Genomic DNA, 19,276 nt, shown 5'->3' with positions numbered 1-19,276 from the left:
TTATTATTAAAGAGTATCATGAATATCACTTTATATCCGTTCAGCACCAGTTGTCCAGAATTATCATGTCCAACTATCACTGTCATACTGGTCCTTTCTCTGCCATAACTGCACTCCACTGTTATTTATGTCAATTTTTTTTTTTTGGTTTATGGGCCTCACCCAGCGGTGCTCAGGGGTTACTCCTGGCTGTCTGCTCAGAAATAGCTCCTGGCAGGCACGGGAGACCATATGGGACACCGGGATTCGAACCAACCACCTTTGATCCTGGATCGGCTGCTTGCAAGGCAAACGCCGCTGTGCTATCTCTCCGGGCCCATATGTCAATCTTCTTACCGTGGACTGGTTCTCCTGGCAGCCACCTCTTTAGACCTTGAGAATTATTGCCTTATTATATATTTTTATATCCTACATATAAGTTCCATCATTCTAGGTATATCCCTCACTCTCTGATGCATTTCATGCAGCATAACACTCAGTATCCATCCATGTATAAGGAAATTTCATCACTTCATTTTCCCTAACAGCTGCTTAGTATTCCATTGTGTAGATGTACTAGTTTCTTTTTTCACTCATCTGCTCTCTGGCACTTGGGTTATTTCCAGATTCTACCTATTATGAGTAGTGCTGCAAAGTATAGAGGAGTGTCAGATGCCTTTTCTGCATTGTTTTTTGGGCCCTTAGGATATATTCGTAGGAATAGTATTATTGAATCATGTGGAAGATCAATTTCTAGTTTTTTGAGAAATATCCATATTGTTTTCCAAAAAGGCTGAATCGGTCTACATTCCACCAGCAGTGAATAAGAGGCCCTTTCTCTCAGTATCCAGGCCAGCAAAGACTGTTCTTGTTCTTGCCAGTCTCTGTGGTATGAGTTACTATCTCATTTTTGCTTTGATTTGCATCTCTCTGATGATTAATGATGTGGAGTATTTTTCATGTGCCTTTTTTAACCAACTGTATTTCTTTTTTTTTGAGGAAGTTTCAGTTCCTCTCTTCTCCTGCTTTTGGATGCCTAGATGGGTTAAAAACTGGTAGTGATATTAGGTATTAATCTCATATTAGATGGGTATTGGGTGAATCTATTGTTTCTAGAAGATTTTTGGTAGTCTTTAGGGTTTTCTAAACATAGTATCATATCATCTGCAAACAGTGAGAGCCTGTCTTCTTCCTTTCCCATCTGGATGCCATTGATATCTTTTTCTTGACTAATTGCTATGGCAAGTACTTCTAGTTTTATACTGGATAGAGTGTGAGAATGGAAGACTTTGTTTTATGCCAGGTCTTAGGGGAAAAAAAGCTGATTTTTTTTTTTCATTGAGTTTAATATTTGCCAGGGGCTTGATTATATTGGGCTTTGACTATACTGAGGAAAGTTCTATTTTGTTAAAGAGTTTTTATCTTGAATGGGTGCTGGATCTTGTCAAATGCTTTCTGCGTATCTATTAATGAGTTTATATGGATTTTTTACTGATATGATATATTATGTTGATGGCTTGTGTATATTAAACCATCCTCACATCTCCCATAATGAATCCTACTTGTTCATGGTGTGACCTTTTCCATAAATTGTTGGATTATATTTGCTAGTATTTTTGTGGAGGATCTTTGCATCTAATGTCATTTATGTTCATCAAGAGAATATCAGCCTTAATTCTTTTTTGGGGGGTGGGTTAATACAACTTTTATTCTCTTGAGTTTTTGAGGTATGATTTGTAGCCAGCATATGTTTTACCTTGGAGAATGTTCCATGTGCATTGGAGAAGAATGTGTATTTGGTTTTTGAGGAATGAAAAGCCCTATATATACCTACTAACCCTCCTCTATTCCATTTCTTCCTTCAAAGCTAGTATATCCTTGACTTTTAATCTGACTATCTATCAAGAGGTAACAGAGCAGTGTTGAACTCTCCAACTATTGTTAGCAACTGTGTTGCTATTGATGTTTTTCTTCAGTTTACTAGAACAGAACCTCTTTTAAGTATTTTATAGCACCCTCACTGGGTGAAGGATGAATCCTGATGTGCATATACCTTGATTATTATGAAATAACCCTGTCTCATATAACCTTTTTAAGCCTGAAGTCTATGTGTTTTAGTATTAGTATGATCACTCCAGTCTTTGTAAGGGAGTTGTTGGCTTGAAGGATTACCTTTCATCCTTTGACCAAGTCTGTGTTTGCTCTGATTATTCAAATGTGTTTCTTGCAGGCAACAGAATGTATAATTCAATTTTCTGATCTGTTTTTGGCACTATGTCTCTTAATCAGAGTATTTAGTCCATTGACATTGAGAAAGAAGATTGTCATGGCATTCTGTGCTATCTTTTTTGTAGAAGATTGGTGTGTCAGTGGGGTTTGTCTTGCTTTAAAGTACCCCCTTCAGTTCTTCTTGTTTATTTGGGTGGGAGTACTGGCCAACACCTGGCAGTGCTGAGGGGTTTTTCCTGGCTTTGCATTCAGACATTACTTCTGGCAAACTCAGGGAACTAATTATATAATATGCCAGAAAATGAACCTAGGGCAGCCACATACAAGGTGAATGCCAACCTGCTGTGATATTGTTCTGGCTCCCAGTTCTTCTTTTAAAGTTTTAAGTCTGTAAAGTCCCTGAGCTATTGTTTATTCATGAAGCTGTGTATCCTTCCTTTAAATATGAACAGGAGTCTGCCTGGGTGAAGTATTCATGGGGAAGCATCCATTTTGTTAAACATTCTCGTTGTATACCTCCACTGCCTTCTTATCTGGAGGGTTTCTTTTGACTTATCTGCTGTAAATCTTAGGACTGTTCCTTTGTATGTAGTCTATGGTTTTCATCACTGTGACTTGGCTATGCCTTGTAATGTTTTTACTTGGATCTCTGTTAGCTGTTAATCTTTGGGCATCCAGGATGTAGTTACATAAGTTGTTCAGCTCTGGGAACTTTTAATTAATGATGTCTTTGATTGTTCATTCTTCATAGGTTTTCTCTTTGGCTCTCTGGGACCTCAGTGATTCTTACGTTGTTTCTGTTGAATTTATCCCAAAGTTCTTTGTTTTCTACTTATTTTGAGGATTCCCACCCCCATTTTCTGTTAGTTAATTTTAAGACTCTGCTCCATCCTCTGCTGTTTTCTGTTATGCAGCTCATCTTCCAACTTAGTGATTCAGTACTCAGCAGCTGTTACCCCATTGGAGACCCTTCTAGTGAGTTTTTAATTTCACCTACTAAGTTTTAAAGTTTTGTGATTTCTGTTTCTCTTCTCTACTGTCATATCCTCTTGAGTCTTATTGGCTGTCTTTGAGTTCCATTTTGTTTTTGTTTTTGTTTTTAGGTCACACCCGGCAGCACTCAGGTGTTACTCCTGGCTCTATGCTCAGAAATTGCTCCTGGTAGGCTCAGGGGACCATATGGGATGTCAGGATTTGAACCACCGACCTTCTGCATGCAAGGCAAACACCTTACCTCCATGCTATCTCTCCGGTCCCATCTTTGAGTTCCTTAAACATCCTTAACATGTCTTCTCTAAAGTCCTCATCCTATATAGGTGGCTGACACGGGTTAGGTCTTCAAAACTACCATCTTCATTTACTAAACATGGTGGTGTTCTGCACTGCTTTCTTATGTCTGTTTACAGCGTGGTGGTTTTTTGTTTTTTGTTTTATGTTTTTAGTTTTTGGGTAACACCCAGCAGCACCCTGGGGTTACTCCTGACTCTAAGCTCAGAAATTGCTCGTGGCAGGCTTGGGGGACCATATGGGAGGCTGGGACTCAAAGCATCGTCCTTCTGCATGCAAGCCAAACACCCTATCTCCATGCCATCTCTCCGGCCCATGTGGTGGTATTTTTTTTATGTGTTGTGGTGTGGTGTGGCTCACTGACTGCAAAAAAATCATAGCTGCTCATGCTCATTACAATCATGCACTTCTTGGGGTACCCTGAAAACTGGTTGTGAAAATGTTTCTTTAAGTCACAAAGTGGACACTGTTGCTTCTCTGTCCATCTGGCTTTCTTGGAACTGTTCGTAGCTGTGCAGAGCCTAGCTGAGGTAGCTGAAAGACGCCTTCCCTATTTCTGGTGCTTCTCTTTCCCCTGGGATACACTGCCCTGGGTGTGAAAATGTCTCTTCTGAATCCCCACTGCCACTCTGTCTCAGTTTCTTGGGACTGTGTCTGAGTAAAATTTAATAAAAACAAATGTTCTTCAAAATTGAACTTCTGGCCCTGTATAAAACATCTAATACCTACCAGTTCAGAGTCAATTGAAACCATAATGTGTTTCTTTTTTTCTGAAGACACATTGCTGATGGAAGAAAAGGCAGTCTGTAAACTCTGTTGCCTTATATTCAATTCCTCTAGATGTTCTTTAGGAAAGTCTCTGGGGAGAGATTTTATAAAATCTTCTGCCAGATTCATGTCTTTTCTTATAAGAATAGCAATTGTAGTCAATCCCAATTCAAACATCTTTAAAGAAAACACAAACATTCCATATATATTTAATATAAAAAATCACCCAGGAGTCCAGGAAATACCCAGTGGTAATAGCAGCCTGAAGATGTGTTTCTTATCTCTAGCACTGCCCACATGTATCAAGCTAGTACTTGCAGTTCTATATTGTGGAACCTTGAGCATCACAGCAGAGTATGTGATCTTGGTACTCAAAGTACTCAAGGTTAAGTACAAACACCACAACTAAAATGTGCAACCTCTGGTGAGCACCATGACTAAAGATGTGTGAGAACCACTGCCATGAGTGTGAGACCCCACCCATAAAACTACAGAGATTATAATGAGTACTAGAACTAGGATGTGCTCAAATATCACAACTAAAAAGAGCATACCCATTGGTGAGCACTTGTGCAAGAACCACAATTAAAGGGTGAGATATCCTCAGTGAGAACCAGTGTCCAGTGTGAGCCCCAGGACCAAGTGTGGTATGGACCCCAGCCACAAAGGGGAGCAGTAAAGAAAGAGCAGGAAGATGATGAGAAGGGGAAAGAGAAAGCAGGAAATAGAAGGGAACAGAAGGAAGGGAGGAGAGAGGAAGAAGACAGAAAAAAAGGAAGCAGAAAGGAAAGGAAAGAAGAGACAAGGAAAATAAGAATACATAAGATAAAAAGAAGAGGGGGATGGAAGAGATAAAACAGGAGTGAAAGGGAAAAGGGGGAGAGTAGGGAAGGAAAGGGAAAGGATAGAGAAGTAACAAATAATCAAAGTAAGAATAAAGGGCTGTGCTTATTACTCTAAATTAACCACCAGGGTTAATGGGTGGAATAACCACCATAAAAAGCAACAGACAAGTTTTACCTCTAACTGTTTAAGTTGGTTCTTCAAAGCTTCAAGACTGCTATCCAGACTTTCTAGATTGTCTATGGGAGGCTTCATATCTTGAAGCAAAGCCAAATATTCATTTATTTTTGATGTGTGCTGTAAACACTGCTGCAACTCATTGGAAAACTAAACACAAATTTGGAGATTTTAATTAAATGCTTTTGTGCAATTTTTAAGCAAATAAAATATGCAGAATTATTTCCAAATATTTAGGAAGCTGTTAGCTATAAATGTGTAAATTAACTTACCTGTTCGGTGGCGTTGTTTCCAGGAGTAATTTCATTGGACTTAGAAACATATTCCACCTGGATTGGGAAATCACTGCATAGCTCTTCAATCTTCTCATTTCTTGGCCATGCTGATGCACACATAATAGAGTTTTCTAGTTTAATTTCTTTAGCATTATGTACATCCATGGAACCAGAGTTTCCTTCTCTGTTTTTAAGATCAAGAATGTATGGGTTTTCCTCTACCATCTCCAAAGTAGATGATTTTTCTTTCAATTTTACACTATGTTCTACTTTCTCTGAGTATCTCTCAGCAACCATCTTGTAGAAAATATTTTCAAGTTGCAGTGGAAGTCCTTTAGATGTGATGTCTATTTTTTCAAGACTACAGTCCATCTGAGTAAATTCCTTCATCAATTCAAATGTTTCTGTAATTTTTTGGCTATCCTGATTTTGCTTAAGTACATCAAGGAGAAGCTCAGACCTAAGATTTTTCATATAGAATGAATCATCTTTGTTCTCTGCTTTCAACATTGGTAAGTTATTCAGAACAGAAATTTCAGAAGAGTCACCAATTTTAGAGTCAGTGGGAGCACCTGTTGCTTCGCTTGCTGACTGTGATGTGCTAATTCTCTTAATTAAGTTTTGAATTAACATCTTTGTGGCTGCACAAGATAAAAATTCTCCACCCTCTTGAGAATTTGTAAGATCTTTGTTCAATTGGCTTTTCAAACTATCTTTTCCATCATCACCCATAACCTGATATAATTCAGGACTCTGAGTATCTTCCTTTCCTAGGACATAAGGTCCAGGAAATAAGGATTGTTCTTTTTGTGACTGCAGCTCAATTCCTCCATTGTTATTAATTTCTAAATAAGAATCACTAGTGCTTAAAGAGTTACTGGAGTTACCATTTGATATTTCATTTGTACAAAGTTCTGCCTGCACAAAATACTTCTTTTCCCCATGGCCTTCCATGTTTTTAAGAGGTAAAATTGAAAAGAAGCTTTTGTTTTCTTCTGGAATTTCTGTCCCTCCCTCTAAAACACTTTCTAAACTTAATAAGTCATTTCTTTGGGCACTCTCCCTCTCACTTTGAGGTGTGTATCCTTCTCTTAGAGCTACCTTATTTTTCACATCACCTCCTAATTTTAAGTATTCTTGCACTGGAGGGGACATTACTAGAATAGAACTTAGGATATCTTCAGGTTTCAGGATATCTTTTGTTTCAGAGCCATGTTCTACATCAGCTCCTTCACTGGAGCACTTATGAACTGAAGCAATATTTTCTCTTGGTATATTACTTTGATCAGCTTTAATTATATCCCTTTGGTCTTCTGTGTGGGCTTTGTCAATTACAAAGGCAATGCGTGACAAGTGACAGTCCTCAGCAGATTTGTTTATTAAGTCAGGCTCAGAACTAATAATTTTATCAAAAGATGTGTAAACTTGAGGTGTCTTATTCTCATAACATTGATCTCCACCATTGACAGAAACAGTAGAATCTGGTCTTTGAGTCAATTTACCCTGTATGTCCACAGAATCATCTGATTTAGAAGCTGAGCTCACAGTTGTATTACATACTAGTCTTATAGGATCAAGGGCATTTTCTGCACTAGTGTCTTCAGTGACCAGCAGTAATGTATCTTTAGGAATCAGGTCACTATGGAACAGATTTTTTTCAGTTTTTCTCAAAAACTCAGTTGTATCTTCTGAAGAGTTGCTTCTTTCTGTAACTAAAGTACTTTTACTACTTGATTCAAGCTGTTTTTCTAAAGACTTGCAATTGTGGCTCTTATCCAGAAGAATCATTTTATTTTCATGAATAAAAATCACATTGTTTTCACTTTGATTTTCATGACTGTTTTCCTTTTCATTTATGATTTTGGCATAGAACTGAATATCTCCATCTTCAAACTTATTTTGACATGTGGACTTTTTAGTCTTATAACATTCTCTTCCTTCATCAGCAATAGCATCAGTATCCTGATCATTACTGTCATTTATATAATCTGAATAACTTTCTTCATTCTGCACAGAATCTAAATACTCAGAGTCAGAATTGAATTCTTGCCCAGTCAAACACTCTTCTCTACTCTCTCTCCAATAGCTAGTGCCATCAGCTTCTAACAGAACACCGAAGCTCTCATTTTTGCCAACAATCTCAAAATGAGTCAATGAGTCAGAATTATCCCCTTCATGATCATTTGTACTTTTTACTTTTGATGCAGTTTCTACCGAGGGTTCACACACTTTGTCAACTGAACTTAAGGACAATTTCCCACTAAAATCTGAATCTGCTTTCTCATTAGCTGGGACAAAATTCTGAAGAGTATGTGATTTCTCCCTCATGATCGAGCTATCAATTACTTCCTTCTGGAAAGTCACAGATTTATCATTCTCTTTTGAAGCATCATAGAAATTAGTGCTGTGAGGAACAGCCCCTTTAATTTCTGCTTGCTGTGTTTTATAGTCCTCATGTTGTAGGAAATCATGTTCATTATCTTCAAGCAAGGGAGTGTCATAAAAGTCATCATCACTATCAGTGTCAGTTTCTGTGTCACTCTGCTGAGTATCCAATAATGATGTTTCATAGTCACCAGCATCGGCTGTTTTTTCAAGCAATGGTATGCCTAAGGTATTAGAATTATTGAAATCATCAGTTTCACTCTCTGAAGTTATGGCAGGGGAATATGCTTCCATAATGGATTTATCTGACTTGTCTTCATATTTCCATTGAGAAACAACATGCATTTTTTCACCTTCACCATAGGTATCTGAAATAAATTTGTTATTTTGGTGCTGTACTTCCGAGTCACTAAAACTAACACATAAAGGTTTTTGTTCAAAGTGTTCTTCATCAGTTTTTAAACTGACAGTAATTGCTGCAATTCCCAGGAATTGGTCTTGAAAATTTTCTCCTGTACTCTGACCCAGTAACATGGTTTGGTCGTTGATGGTTTGGTTATTGAATAGCAATGTAGCGTCTTTACATTTATTTCCATAGTACTTTGTGACAATTTCATCACTACATCTCACTTGATAATTCAATTTATCATGACTTAATAAGGCACTAAGTCTAGGAGAATAGTCAAACATAGACAAGTCCTTCTTTATATTACCTTTGTTCTCTGTTTCAACTGACTCAAAAATTCCACTAGTTTTTGATTTTACAATAGCATTTGTTATAAAATCACCTGCAAAGTTTTTAGCATTTTCAGAATGACTACATTCATCTGCAAGTTTATCTGCTTCAACTTGTCTTTGTTTTCCTAAGTGTTTTTTTGTGTTTTCAGAGTCTTGCATGCAGCCTTCTACAACTTTAGATTGTATTAAATGTGATACAGAATTGGGGATACATGCACTAAATGAAGCCCCAACTCTATGCTCAACTGCTATTACATTTTCTGACTGATAAAATTCATTACTGAAAACATTAGTTTCCCTTTTATGAAAGTCTTCAGCTGTATCATGGTTTCTATTTTCAGGGATTAATTTAGGTCTGCACTCTTTATAATTAAATTTATCAAAACTACCTGTTGGAGCTGTAGTTTTTTCCTTTCTTTTAGTTTGGGTATTATTCAGAAACTCATCTGGGAGACTTCTGACATCAAGGCAATCTTTTTGGGGTGTATCCGCATCATATTCTACACTGCAATCTTCTAATAGCATTTTAATAGCCTCATTTAAGTCCCCATCATACATCAAAAGTCTCTGTCCTGTGTTTGCATCCATGTAGCTATTTATCATCAAATACGACAGGAATAACTTTTTAGTTTGTTCTGAGCTCTGAGTTGCTATCGACTCTTCTCCATCTAAGACATCCTCCTGTTGCCTATCATCACTGACAGTAGATGACTGAAATTTACAAAAAGAAAGCCATCTTTTGGAATTTGTGCAAGCTTCTAATTCTCCCAAATCTGGCATTTTATCAGGAATTTTAATACTTTTTAAAATTGATGCAGTATTGTAATCTATAATTCCAAGCTGCTTAGCATCATCTAAACCAATAACTTGAGAAGTTTCTGGAATATAAAGAGCAGCTATTTTCTGCCTGCCGTCCAATATTTTGCATGCCAATTCATTTGTAATCAAGTCCTGCTGCAGGGAAGATAAGGCAGGAAATATTTCACCAGAGTGAGGCCAGATGAGTCCAACATATCCTCGTTGAGCCTCGAGTACCAAAAGAGCACTGCTACAAGTTATTAAATTACATTGGACAGCTTCATCTACTGTTAAACGTTTAGCAGGATGTGAGTGTATAATTCCACCTGTCTGAACCTGGTATGTAAGGATACTGTTAGCAGTATCTCTGTCAATCAAACCTTCTTCCAGAGCTTCTTCAACAGTCAGCCTTTGATTAGTATTGCTACTGATAATACCTCCAGAAAGAAGCTGTGCACCTAATAATCTAAGCATGGTTTCACGGTCTATGAGCCCCTCGTGAGCTGCCCTTAAAATGCTTATGTTTTTTCCACATTTTAATGTTATCCTGCCTCCTTCTTGTGGTCTCACAGGAAGAAGTCGCATCCCAGTGCCTTCTTGTAAAATACTTCTTTGCATGATATCTAGTAATGATACTTTCTCAGAGGTGCATGGATCAATAAGATCTTTGCACATATTTTGCCTTTCCAGGACTTTAGGAAATAATGTTGAGGAAACCAAGTTCTGTTGGAAAGCCTTCTGTAGCATCAATTCTTCTCCTGTGGATGGAATAACTAGAAAATCTGTGGAAATCAGTATTTCAAGAACTTTGATAGCCATGGATTCAGATATCATTCCTTGAGCCAGAGCATCCAGCACTGGCACTGTGGTAGATGACATAGCAGATATCAGCTCCCTTGTTCTACTGAGATCTTTGAGTTGGCATAGAATTTGTTCGTTAACAAGGCCAAGACTTTCAGCTTCTTTGAGGCCAAAACATTTTTTTAATTCTGGTGAAATTATACCACAAGTAATAAGCTGTGTCTCAAGCAACCTAATTCCTGTGTCATAGTCGATGAGGCCTCTTAAAGCTGCCTGAAAAACTGAAAGGACTTCTCCAGTTGTCTGATCAATGGTGCCTGCAATCACTTTATCAAGCTGAAAGACAAATACAGGTTACTCAGTCAGTCTATAGTATAAGGATTGGCAGTAATCCATAAAACTTAGTTTGTATTTGCAAACCATACACTTACCCGGGTGTAGCAATGCTGTGAATGTTAGGCAGCTCAAATGCACAAGTGATCTATGTCAGTGATCTATTCAACAGCACAGGATGTGATAAAGCTTTGAAAACAACATGCATCTGTGAACTGAAAACTTAATATTGTGTACATTAACAAGGTTAGTGAGGACATCACAGAGTAAATGATGATAGTGAGAAAATAGAACACACACAGAATGCAAATCATGCTTTCAGCAATTGGGTGAGATTAGTTTACTGCTGTGAGAGAGATATCAAACCCCATGCTATTGATGTTTACAGCATACAAACTTCTTCAGAGTCAAAAACTAATGAACCAGAAAAATTATATGTCTCTAACAAATTATAAAGAATTTCAGCAACTAAAGGCACTGAATACAAATATAACCCATTAAATATGAAGTATTGTGCTAAATATTGATTATTCTTAACATGTATAGTCAGATTTTAAAAGTTTAAGAATGAATCAAATTTTAAGAGATTTCTATTGTATTTTAAGGGAGATGTCAGAGTACCTCACTGTAATATATTACCTAGAATTAAATGCAGAAATATCACTAAACATCAAAACAAAATCTATAATATGTTAATGTCACCCTTAGAAAGGCTATTTTAGAATATTATATCTGCATAATAAATACATAATAGCAGCAGAAGAATGACTTTCAAGAGAAGAGTTAGAAGAATGAAGGATTCTTCTTTTACCATGCAAGGAGCAGCTTAAGATGACATAGAACTGATAAAACTTTAGCAAGTGCAAAATTACATTTAATCAACATTGAAAGCTCAAATATTTTTAAAACTTCACCCACATTTTCTCCATGTACATAATTCAAAATTATTATGTTGAAATAACTGCAATAACAGTAAGTCTTAAAATAATTTCATATTTTAAATAAATAATATTACCTTCCCCTCTACCTTTACATCTTCTAAAGTTTGTGGTTCTGGTAGCTGTTTCAGAGATTCATTGAAGAATATATTATAACTCTCTTGAAGACTATTAATCTGTTTTTCCAATTCATTTCTTTCTTTATCTGTAATTCTAAAATAAGCAGAAAGAGTAAAACAACTGATAAAGATAACATTTTTTAAAGTAGGACAAAAAGAAACGAGCAAAAATTAAATAGCCTCATATACAGATTACTCAAGTGTTAGACTGATTTTATGTGAACATTAAGGATTATCCAACAATTCTTCTCTTCTGAGAAAAGAACTAGATGAACGAAGGTAAGCTAAGATCAACCAGCAGATCAGCTTCATGTATCGTTTTTTAAATAAAAATTCCTGTCATTTGTCAAATGAAAAGTCCAACTGCTACCTCCAACATGAAGAAAGCACAGTACAATATCATTATTCAAGGTGAAACTTAAGTAAGCTGAAAGATTAATCAGAGTGAACTGCAAGATATATGTGATTCTCTAAGATGCAATGCAAAATCATTCTGGAATAGTCCTACGGGGACCTAGATTAAAGCAGGAGTGATTCTTGAGTACAGAGGCAGGAGTAAACCCTAAGCACTAATGGGTCTGGCTCCAAAGAGCAAAAGACTTATGATTGAATTCCATTTTTAAATTTTTAATAAAAACTTAGCACCTTTTAATTACTAATGAATCTATCCCTTCTCTGAATAAAATGGTTCATGAAAACCAACATACTTATCCCCATGTTTGGCCAAAAACATTTGTGTGGTTTGAAGTACTTCAGAGAACTGTTCTTTCTTAGCTGATATTTCCTCATTGGGTATCTGCAAAATAAAGAAAACACATCATAGCTTCCCCTCAGAAAGATTAGAGTATTTATTAAAAAACCAAGTGCAATTCATGACCTAAATGATAGTGGTCCTTTCTGGGAGAACCATGTACCCAATGAACACATCAGTCATTGTCATTCTAGAGGGCAGGACAAAAAGAGGACTTTATTTGCAATGCATGACTAATGAATACCACTTTATCTCTTATTTATACCACAATACCATCAGTTTGATAAAAAAAAAATAATAAAGGTGCTGGAGCAATAGTAGAGCAGGCAGGGCATCTCACTTGCACATGGCCTACCTGAATTTTAGCCTCAGAATCCCATATGGTCCCCTAAGCCTGTAGGAGTGATTTCTGAGCACAGAATCAGAAGTAACCATTGAGTACCACTATGTGTCCCCCCAAACAAAAATAATACAGCATTATCCAGTTCTCGCATTTCCCCCAGTCCTGTGATGCTCAAAGGCCATCTTATCATTCCAAGTGGCCAGTGTCAGGACTGGCCCAGTATAATTCTTGTGAACCCATTACTCACAAAAATATCCAAATCTGGAGGACTACTCCAAAGAGTACTTTAACCCAAGTTTCTGGATCCAAAACCTTTTTTGAAAGTACAAAGTACTATTATCTGGGTCTGCTATCAAAGGTAAAGATAAGAGATAAAATAATACAAAGACTCTTGAAAGTCTTCAGAATAAAACGGATGTCTGAGAAAAAGCAAGGTTATATTATTTCCTCTTAACCCATTATCTTCTGAATACTTTATGTCAGATAGGAGTTGGCATTTCTTTTAAATAAAAAATGGACTAATTTTTTGGGTCACAGGGTGTGACACGGGTTATTCTTGGCTCTGTGCTCAGAAATAGCTCCTGGCAGGCTTTGGGGACCATATGGGATGCCGGGATTTGAACTGGGGCCCATTCATGGTTGGCTGTGTGCAAGGCAAACGCCCTGCCCCTGTGCTATTCCTCCAGCCCCAGTGATGGACTAATTTAAAAATAAAAAGGTACATTCCCTCTCCCCATCTTAGATTCATTTTCAAGTCTATTTTTTCTAGCTATAATCATATTACCATCATATTGATTTGGAAAGACACTGTCTACATCAAATTACCATAAACTTCCTTTGATATAGATCACCAAGAACTTTTAAAGATTTATAATTTAGGATATAATCTACATTAAAAGACTATCTGAGGTTACCTACAGGGAGGAGGGGATTGAGACATAAGGTAGGAAAAGGCAAACTAAAATGGCATAAAGACAGGAGTGTACTCATGGAGGGACTCTGGTGATTTAGTGTGGTGAGATGCACTAAATTTGAATACCACAAAATTAATACTATGGCAACCATAGAAAATAAAATTTTAAATAATTGGTCTATCCTTCTATTCCCATTGGTCTGAAAAAGGTCTAGTAACGTTTGAAAAACTTTAAAACTACAAAATAAGACAGAAATTACTATATAATAAAATTTCTTAAAGTCTTATTCTTCCAGGAAATCCTTGCTGAAGTTAATGTTCCTATTTTAGTTCTACCATTTGGTTAAAAAAAAAAAGAAAGGAAAAAAAATATATATAGTCTTTTGGGCCACACCCAGTGATGCTCAGGGCTTATTCCTGGCTATGTGCTCAGAAATCGCTCCTGTCTTGGGGTATCATATGGGATGCCGGGGGATTGAACTGAGGTCCGCCTTAGGCTAGCACCGGCATGGCAGATGCCTTACCCTTTGCACCATGGCTCTGACCCATGGATAAGAGATTTTTACATCAAGTATGTTTTATAGGTATTTGGAGAGCTATCGTTTAAAAAACCTTTACAACTTTTTTTCTTCTAAGCAATATAAATCATTGTGCAGGATTATGAGTGTGTTTGGCTTTATTTCAATTGAATAACAATTATAGTATATAAATTTCTATATCAAGGCAAAAGCCCAGACAAGAAATAACTGCATCACATGCTAGGCAAAATTAAGCAAGAGACTTGAAGTTTTCCTCTTGCCCCCTTTGCCAGTAATCTATATTTTAGCTATTAAGAACTAAGAACAGGTAGGTATACCACTATAAGCAGTTAATGATGGTTTCCTAATAACATCTAATAACAGAAAGTGATACCCCTATAATCTCTGAAGGGCAGAAAAGGTACTTGAGAAAAATATTACTTAATCTAGTACAATTTTTTTTTTTTGGGTTTTTGGGCCACACCCGGTGACGCTCAGGGGTTACTCCTGGCTATGCGCTCAGAAGTAGCTCCTGGCTTGGGGGATCGAACCGCGGTCCGTCCTAGGCTAGCGCAGGCAAGGCAGGCACCTTACCTCCAGCGCCACCGCCCGGCCCCACAAATTATTTAATGCAGCAGCAATTTCAGTCCTATGACCTGCTGCAGTAACTCTAGAATTTACATATTAACTACAGTAGCCTCAAAAGATACCACATAGCAGTAACATATTATGCACTGCAACTATTTCCCTAATGCCAAGTACTGAGTAAAGGACAATATGCCTATAGAACTAAGCACTAAGAGAAAGATGGGTGAAATTAGGCTTTTAATGAAAGCAAAATGTAGTATACACTTACGTTGGTCATAATTGTGCACACCTAAAACCCATATGCTATAAACTGATACTACTTCAATTTAAAAGGATTTTAAAGAAATCACTAATAGAAACAATTTAGAACTTGTGATTTTAAACTTTTTTTGTTTTGGTTTTTGGAACACATCCTGTGGTGTTCAAGGGTTACTTAATGCTCTGCACTAAGAAATCACTCCTAGCAAGCTTGGGAACTATATGGAATGCCAGAAATTGAACATGGGTTGGCTGTGTGCTAGGCAAATGCGCTACCTGCTGTGCTATCACTCTAGCCCCAGTGAACACTTTTATTGTTTTGTTTTGTTTTGTTTTGTTTTGGGTCAGTGGTTACTTCTGGCTCTGCTCTCAGAAACCTCTCCTGGAAGGCTTGGACAAACATATGGGATGCCGGAATTTGAACCACCATCTGTCCTGGATCGGCTGCTTGCAAGGCAAATGCCCTATTGCTTTGCTATCTCCCCCCCCCCCTTCTGAGTCTTATTATGATTATCTATAAAAATGAAAACAAATGAAGGTAAATAATTAAATAATCTTTAGGTGGACTGTGTCATCTCAGTATCTTCTATCTACAGTTACTAACTAAAACATTGGTGAATATGAATACCTTTTGCTGAGAGAAGGAAGATTTTCCAGCCTTCTCTCCATCTTTCAGTATAATGCTGATATTTGATACCCACTTCTGTAATTCTTTGGCTTTTTCAACATGTTCTTTCTTTTCTTCTTCCAATGACTTCTGATAGATGTGAGTAGTTAAAAAAAATATAGTTCAGTGAGCTATAAAACTAGCCCTTCACAGAAAACATGAATGTAAAATTTCATCACACAGGTTATGGAGATACTTTATTCATTTAATAATTCATGTTTATTACAACATGTAGCAGATATATTTTCAAAAGGTTTGAGTAGTAAAGGAAGCTGTGAGTATTCTTTAATGATCAGTATTACCTCCCAGCTGGTCTCTGCAATATGACAAACAAAATGATCTCTCAATTTTATTCATGAAGCACTACCATTGAACTGCTGCCTTTGCATTAGTATTACAAACACAATTGTTGTAAAAGTAACAGAAAATGAAAAACTGAAAAAATAAACTCCACATATATATAAAAACTCACAGGATAAAGAAAAAACTTTTTCTCTTCCCCCAACACATATATAATACCACCCACAGTAGCACACAAGTGTACTTGTAATTTCAATCTTAAGATTAATAGAATATGGTAAATATGTCATATGTTAAAAGGTTACTACATATAGAATAAGAAAAGTTTTTTCTTCCCCTAAGCCTTAGGGGGATCTGAAACATTATAGTATCACAATATTACATCTTTCTCTTTTGAAGTCCTCTACAAAATGGGAATGTAGGGTCATTTAATAAATGGACTGCTACTACTTGGCCAATTCAGATCAACATGTATTCAGTGATAGTGTTCTGAAAAAAAGCTGTTGAGAAGTTGCTAGTTGTTGTATCAAGATTTTCCCATATTGTTGATAATATGATTTTTAGTATGATTAAATTCAAAATAAAAATTTCTATTTTGGGACTGGAGTGATAATACAGTGAATAGGACATAAGTCTTGCTGACCTAGATCTGATCCCTGGCATCTCATATAGGTCTCCCAAGCCGTCCAGGAATGATTACTGAGTGCAGAGCTAGGAGCAACCCCTGAGCACTGTCATGTGTGCTCCCAAAACAACACAACAAAATAAAAAGAATTTATATTTTAATGAAGCCATTAGGAGCAGTAAACGTTTCATTATTTTCCATTTTAAAAACTTACCCTCTTTTGAGCAGTTACTTTCAGTTCACAAGAAATTGTGTTCAAGTGTATGACAAGATTTCTAATGTGTATTCAACTGTTTCTATGCTCTGTGCAGATCATAAGATCAATAGTGTCTTTCCTAAGGTAAAGTTTCCTATACATGTCCTATTATGAAGTATAGTAGAGGCTAGAAATTCCTGTCATCCAGGGTTCAGACACTTCTAACAGCCTTAGTCCTGTGTGGAAATCAAAGTCTGTTTGTTCTAAGGCTTCTTTATACGTTAGTTTTCTTTTTGTTTGGGGACATATTATATTTCTGGCATACGACTTTTGATCCTTGAGTTTTGTAGCAATGGTGACATCAATGATGCCCACTTGGAGAGCCTCTTCTAATGACAACCGAGAGTGAGCTTGTGGCTCTATCAACCCTCCTGTCAAGTACTGAAATTCCAAGCACCGGATTCCCATTTCCTTACTTATTATATTAACATTCACAGCTTCTACCACTGACATTGTTTTGTTAGTAACTGGATGGCTGATGCCTGTGACGACTAACTCACACTGCCGTAGTTGCTGAGCAAAGCCCTCATCAACTAGGCCTCTATGCAAAGCTTCAGCCACTCGGTACTTTTTTCCAGTAAGAGGATCAATGATCCCCCCTGTACTGACTTGGGCTTCCAGACATCTGAGGGCAGTAATCCGATCCACCAAATTTCTACGGGAGGCCTTGAGGACAGAGATCCTTTGCCCACTAGCAGTCAGCCAATACCCTGCAATAGGACTATGCAAATCTTTCTTGGGTGTTAACCGGCTCAGCAGAGAATCAGCAAGTTCTGTAAGTGTAATTAGGCCATCCTGATAATTTTTGAGCAAGGATTTGTCCACTGTTCCCTGCTCTGTAGCCTCATCAATACTGAACTGTAACCCTGTTTTACTATCAGTCAGAACATGGGAAGGCTGCCCATAAGATTCAAAAAAAGTGGCTTCCTTCCATTGATATTGTTGCCCTGAGAGCTCAAGATAGGTATTTTTCTCAATCAGGTTTCTCTGGAAAGCCTCAAATGCAGTCATTTCTTTGCCGGTTTTAATGTCTACAACAGAGATCTTATGTGTTTTCTCTACACTTAGATTGGAAATATTTCTCTCTCCAAATGGAAACAGAAAGCACTGGCAGTCTACGTCAAACACACACATCCGAAGTAATTCTGAGTAGTACAGAGCTTGCTTGTTATTGGGATTAGGAAAAACTCTGGAATTGCTGGAGGGCTCATGTAAAAATTGTAGAATGGCATTGTTTAACAGCCCTTGTTGCAGAGCAATTTCTGAAGGAACACGAATGCCTCTTACAGGATCAATGACACCACCAGTGGCAATTTGGGCTTCCAGGATATGTTTGCCTTTCTGTCTATCTAGCATTCTACTTTCCATAGCTTGGAACACTGACAATGTCTTAGAAGAACATGTATATCCCACAGCTGCCTTCTCTGCCTCCAGGAGATTCATTTTGTATTCTGGGTCAATAACTCCTTTAAGGACAGCATCTTCAACAGTGTATGTTTGACCTGACATAGGATCAATTATAAAGCCTGTTGCAGCCTGGGCTTCTAAAAATGCTAGAGCCATCATTTTGTCTATTATGATTTTGCTGGCTGCTGAAGTAAATGAAATCTTTTCTTTTGTGGATTCTAGATAAAGCCCTGCAATTGAAGTGGCTTTTGTTAAAAACCTGCTAAGTGTTTTCTGAACATCTTCAACAGTCTTAAGACCAAGTCGTAGTTGCTCAATTGTTTTCATGTCCAGAAGCCTAGCTTCAACCAACTGTCTGGCTGTCACAGAGTGCCGGAGCCCTTGGAACTGAAATTCATCATCCCTAACCAAACATGCACTATCACCATCATCATTCTGGAAGGTCTCTTGTTCTAAGCCTTTCCTTAGGAAATCACACTTGAGTCCACCGGCTGCTCGGCAACCTTTAAACATCCATTCCTCAGCTTTGGAGACTGGGTTCTTATCTTGTTTTAATGTAGTGACTTCTGTATGTATATCATACTTTTTGTTCTTAGCTATCTGTAACAAGAATTTATAAGAAGTTAAAAGTTATCTAAAGAATATTAGAATAGTTATCTAAAGAATATTAAGTTTATTTACCCATTCTACATCCAAGCATAATCTCTAGCATAACAAAAATAAGTGGGAAAAACATTTAAGGCAAGGAAAGAGAACTGGTACTATTTTAGGAATATTAGGTACTATTTTCTTGAGATGATAAATTATATTTTCAAAATAAAAGATGAAAAATTTTCAGTGTAAGAAAGCTACTTTCTTGGTTATTTTCCAGCTTTTTCTATAACCATGTAAATACAATACAATAACTCTTTGTTAAATATGAAGCTTTTTAAAAATAATTATTTCTAGTAAAGATTCAATTAAAGTGCTAGAAAAAGAAA

The 19,276-nt window shown here is 37.0% G+C and overlaps 1 protein-coding gene across 4 annotated transcripts in view; it reads right to left on the bottom strand.

Moving 5' to 3' along the window:
* DST (dystonin) overlaps positions 1-19,276 on the bottom strand; it is a 541,070-nt gene that overhangs the window by 153,311 nt on the left and 368,483 nt on the right. For 2 of the 4 annotated variants that reach the window (XM_049776729.1, XM_049776730.1), the window contains exons 37-42: positions 15,670-15,798; positions 12,378-12,466; positions 11,629-11,764; positions 5,556-10,616; positions 5,284-5,433; positions 4,225-4,440 (exon numbers count right to left, since the gene is read on the bottom strand). In XM_049776729.1, coding sequence (XP_049632686.1) covers positions 4,225-4,440; positions 5,284-5,433; positions 5,556-10,616; positions 11,629-11,764; positions 12,378-12,466; positions 15,670-15,798 — 5,781 coding nt within the window. Of the gene's footprint in view, positions 1-4,224; positions 4,441-5,283; positions 5,434-5,555; positions 10,617-11,628; positions 11,765-12,377; positions 12,467-15,669; positions 15,799-16,997; positions 18,897-19,276 lie in introns of those variants that run through there. The other 2 variants (XM_049776727.1, XM_049776728.1) reach the window with 2 other exon arrangements.

This window comes from Suncus etruscus, chromosome 7 (assembly GCF_024139225.1).
Source record: "Suncus etruscus isolate mSunEtr1 chromosome 7, mSunEtr1.pri.cur, whole genome shotgun sequence".
In the NCBI taxonomy this organism is placed as follows: Eukaryota; Metazoa; Chordata; class Mammalia; order Eulipotyphla; family Soricidae; genus Suncus; species Suncus etruscus.
Note: the sequence above shows the minus strand (reverse complement) of the source record. Positions and strands in the feature narration are given on the sequence as shown.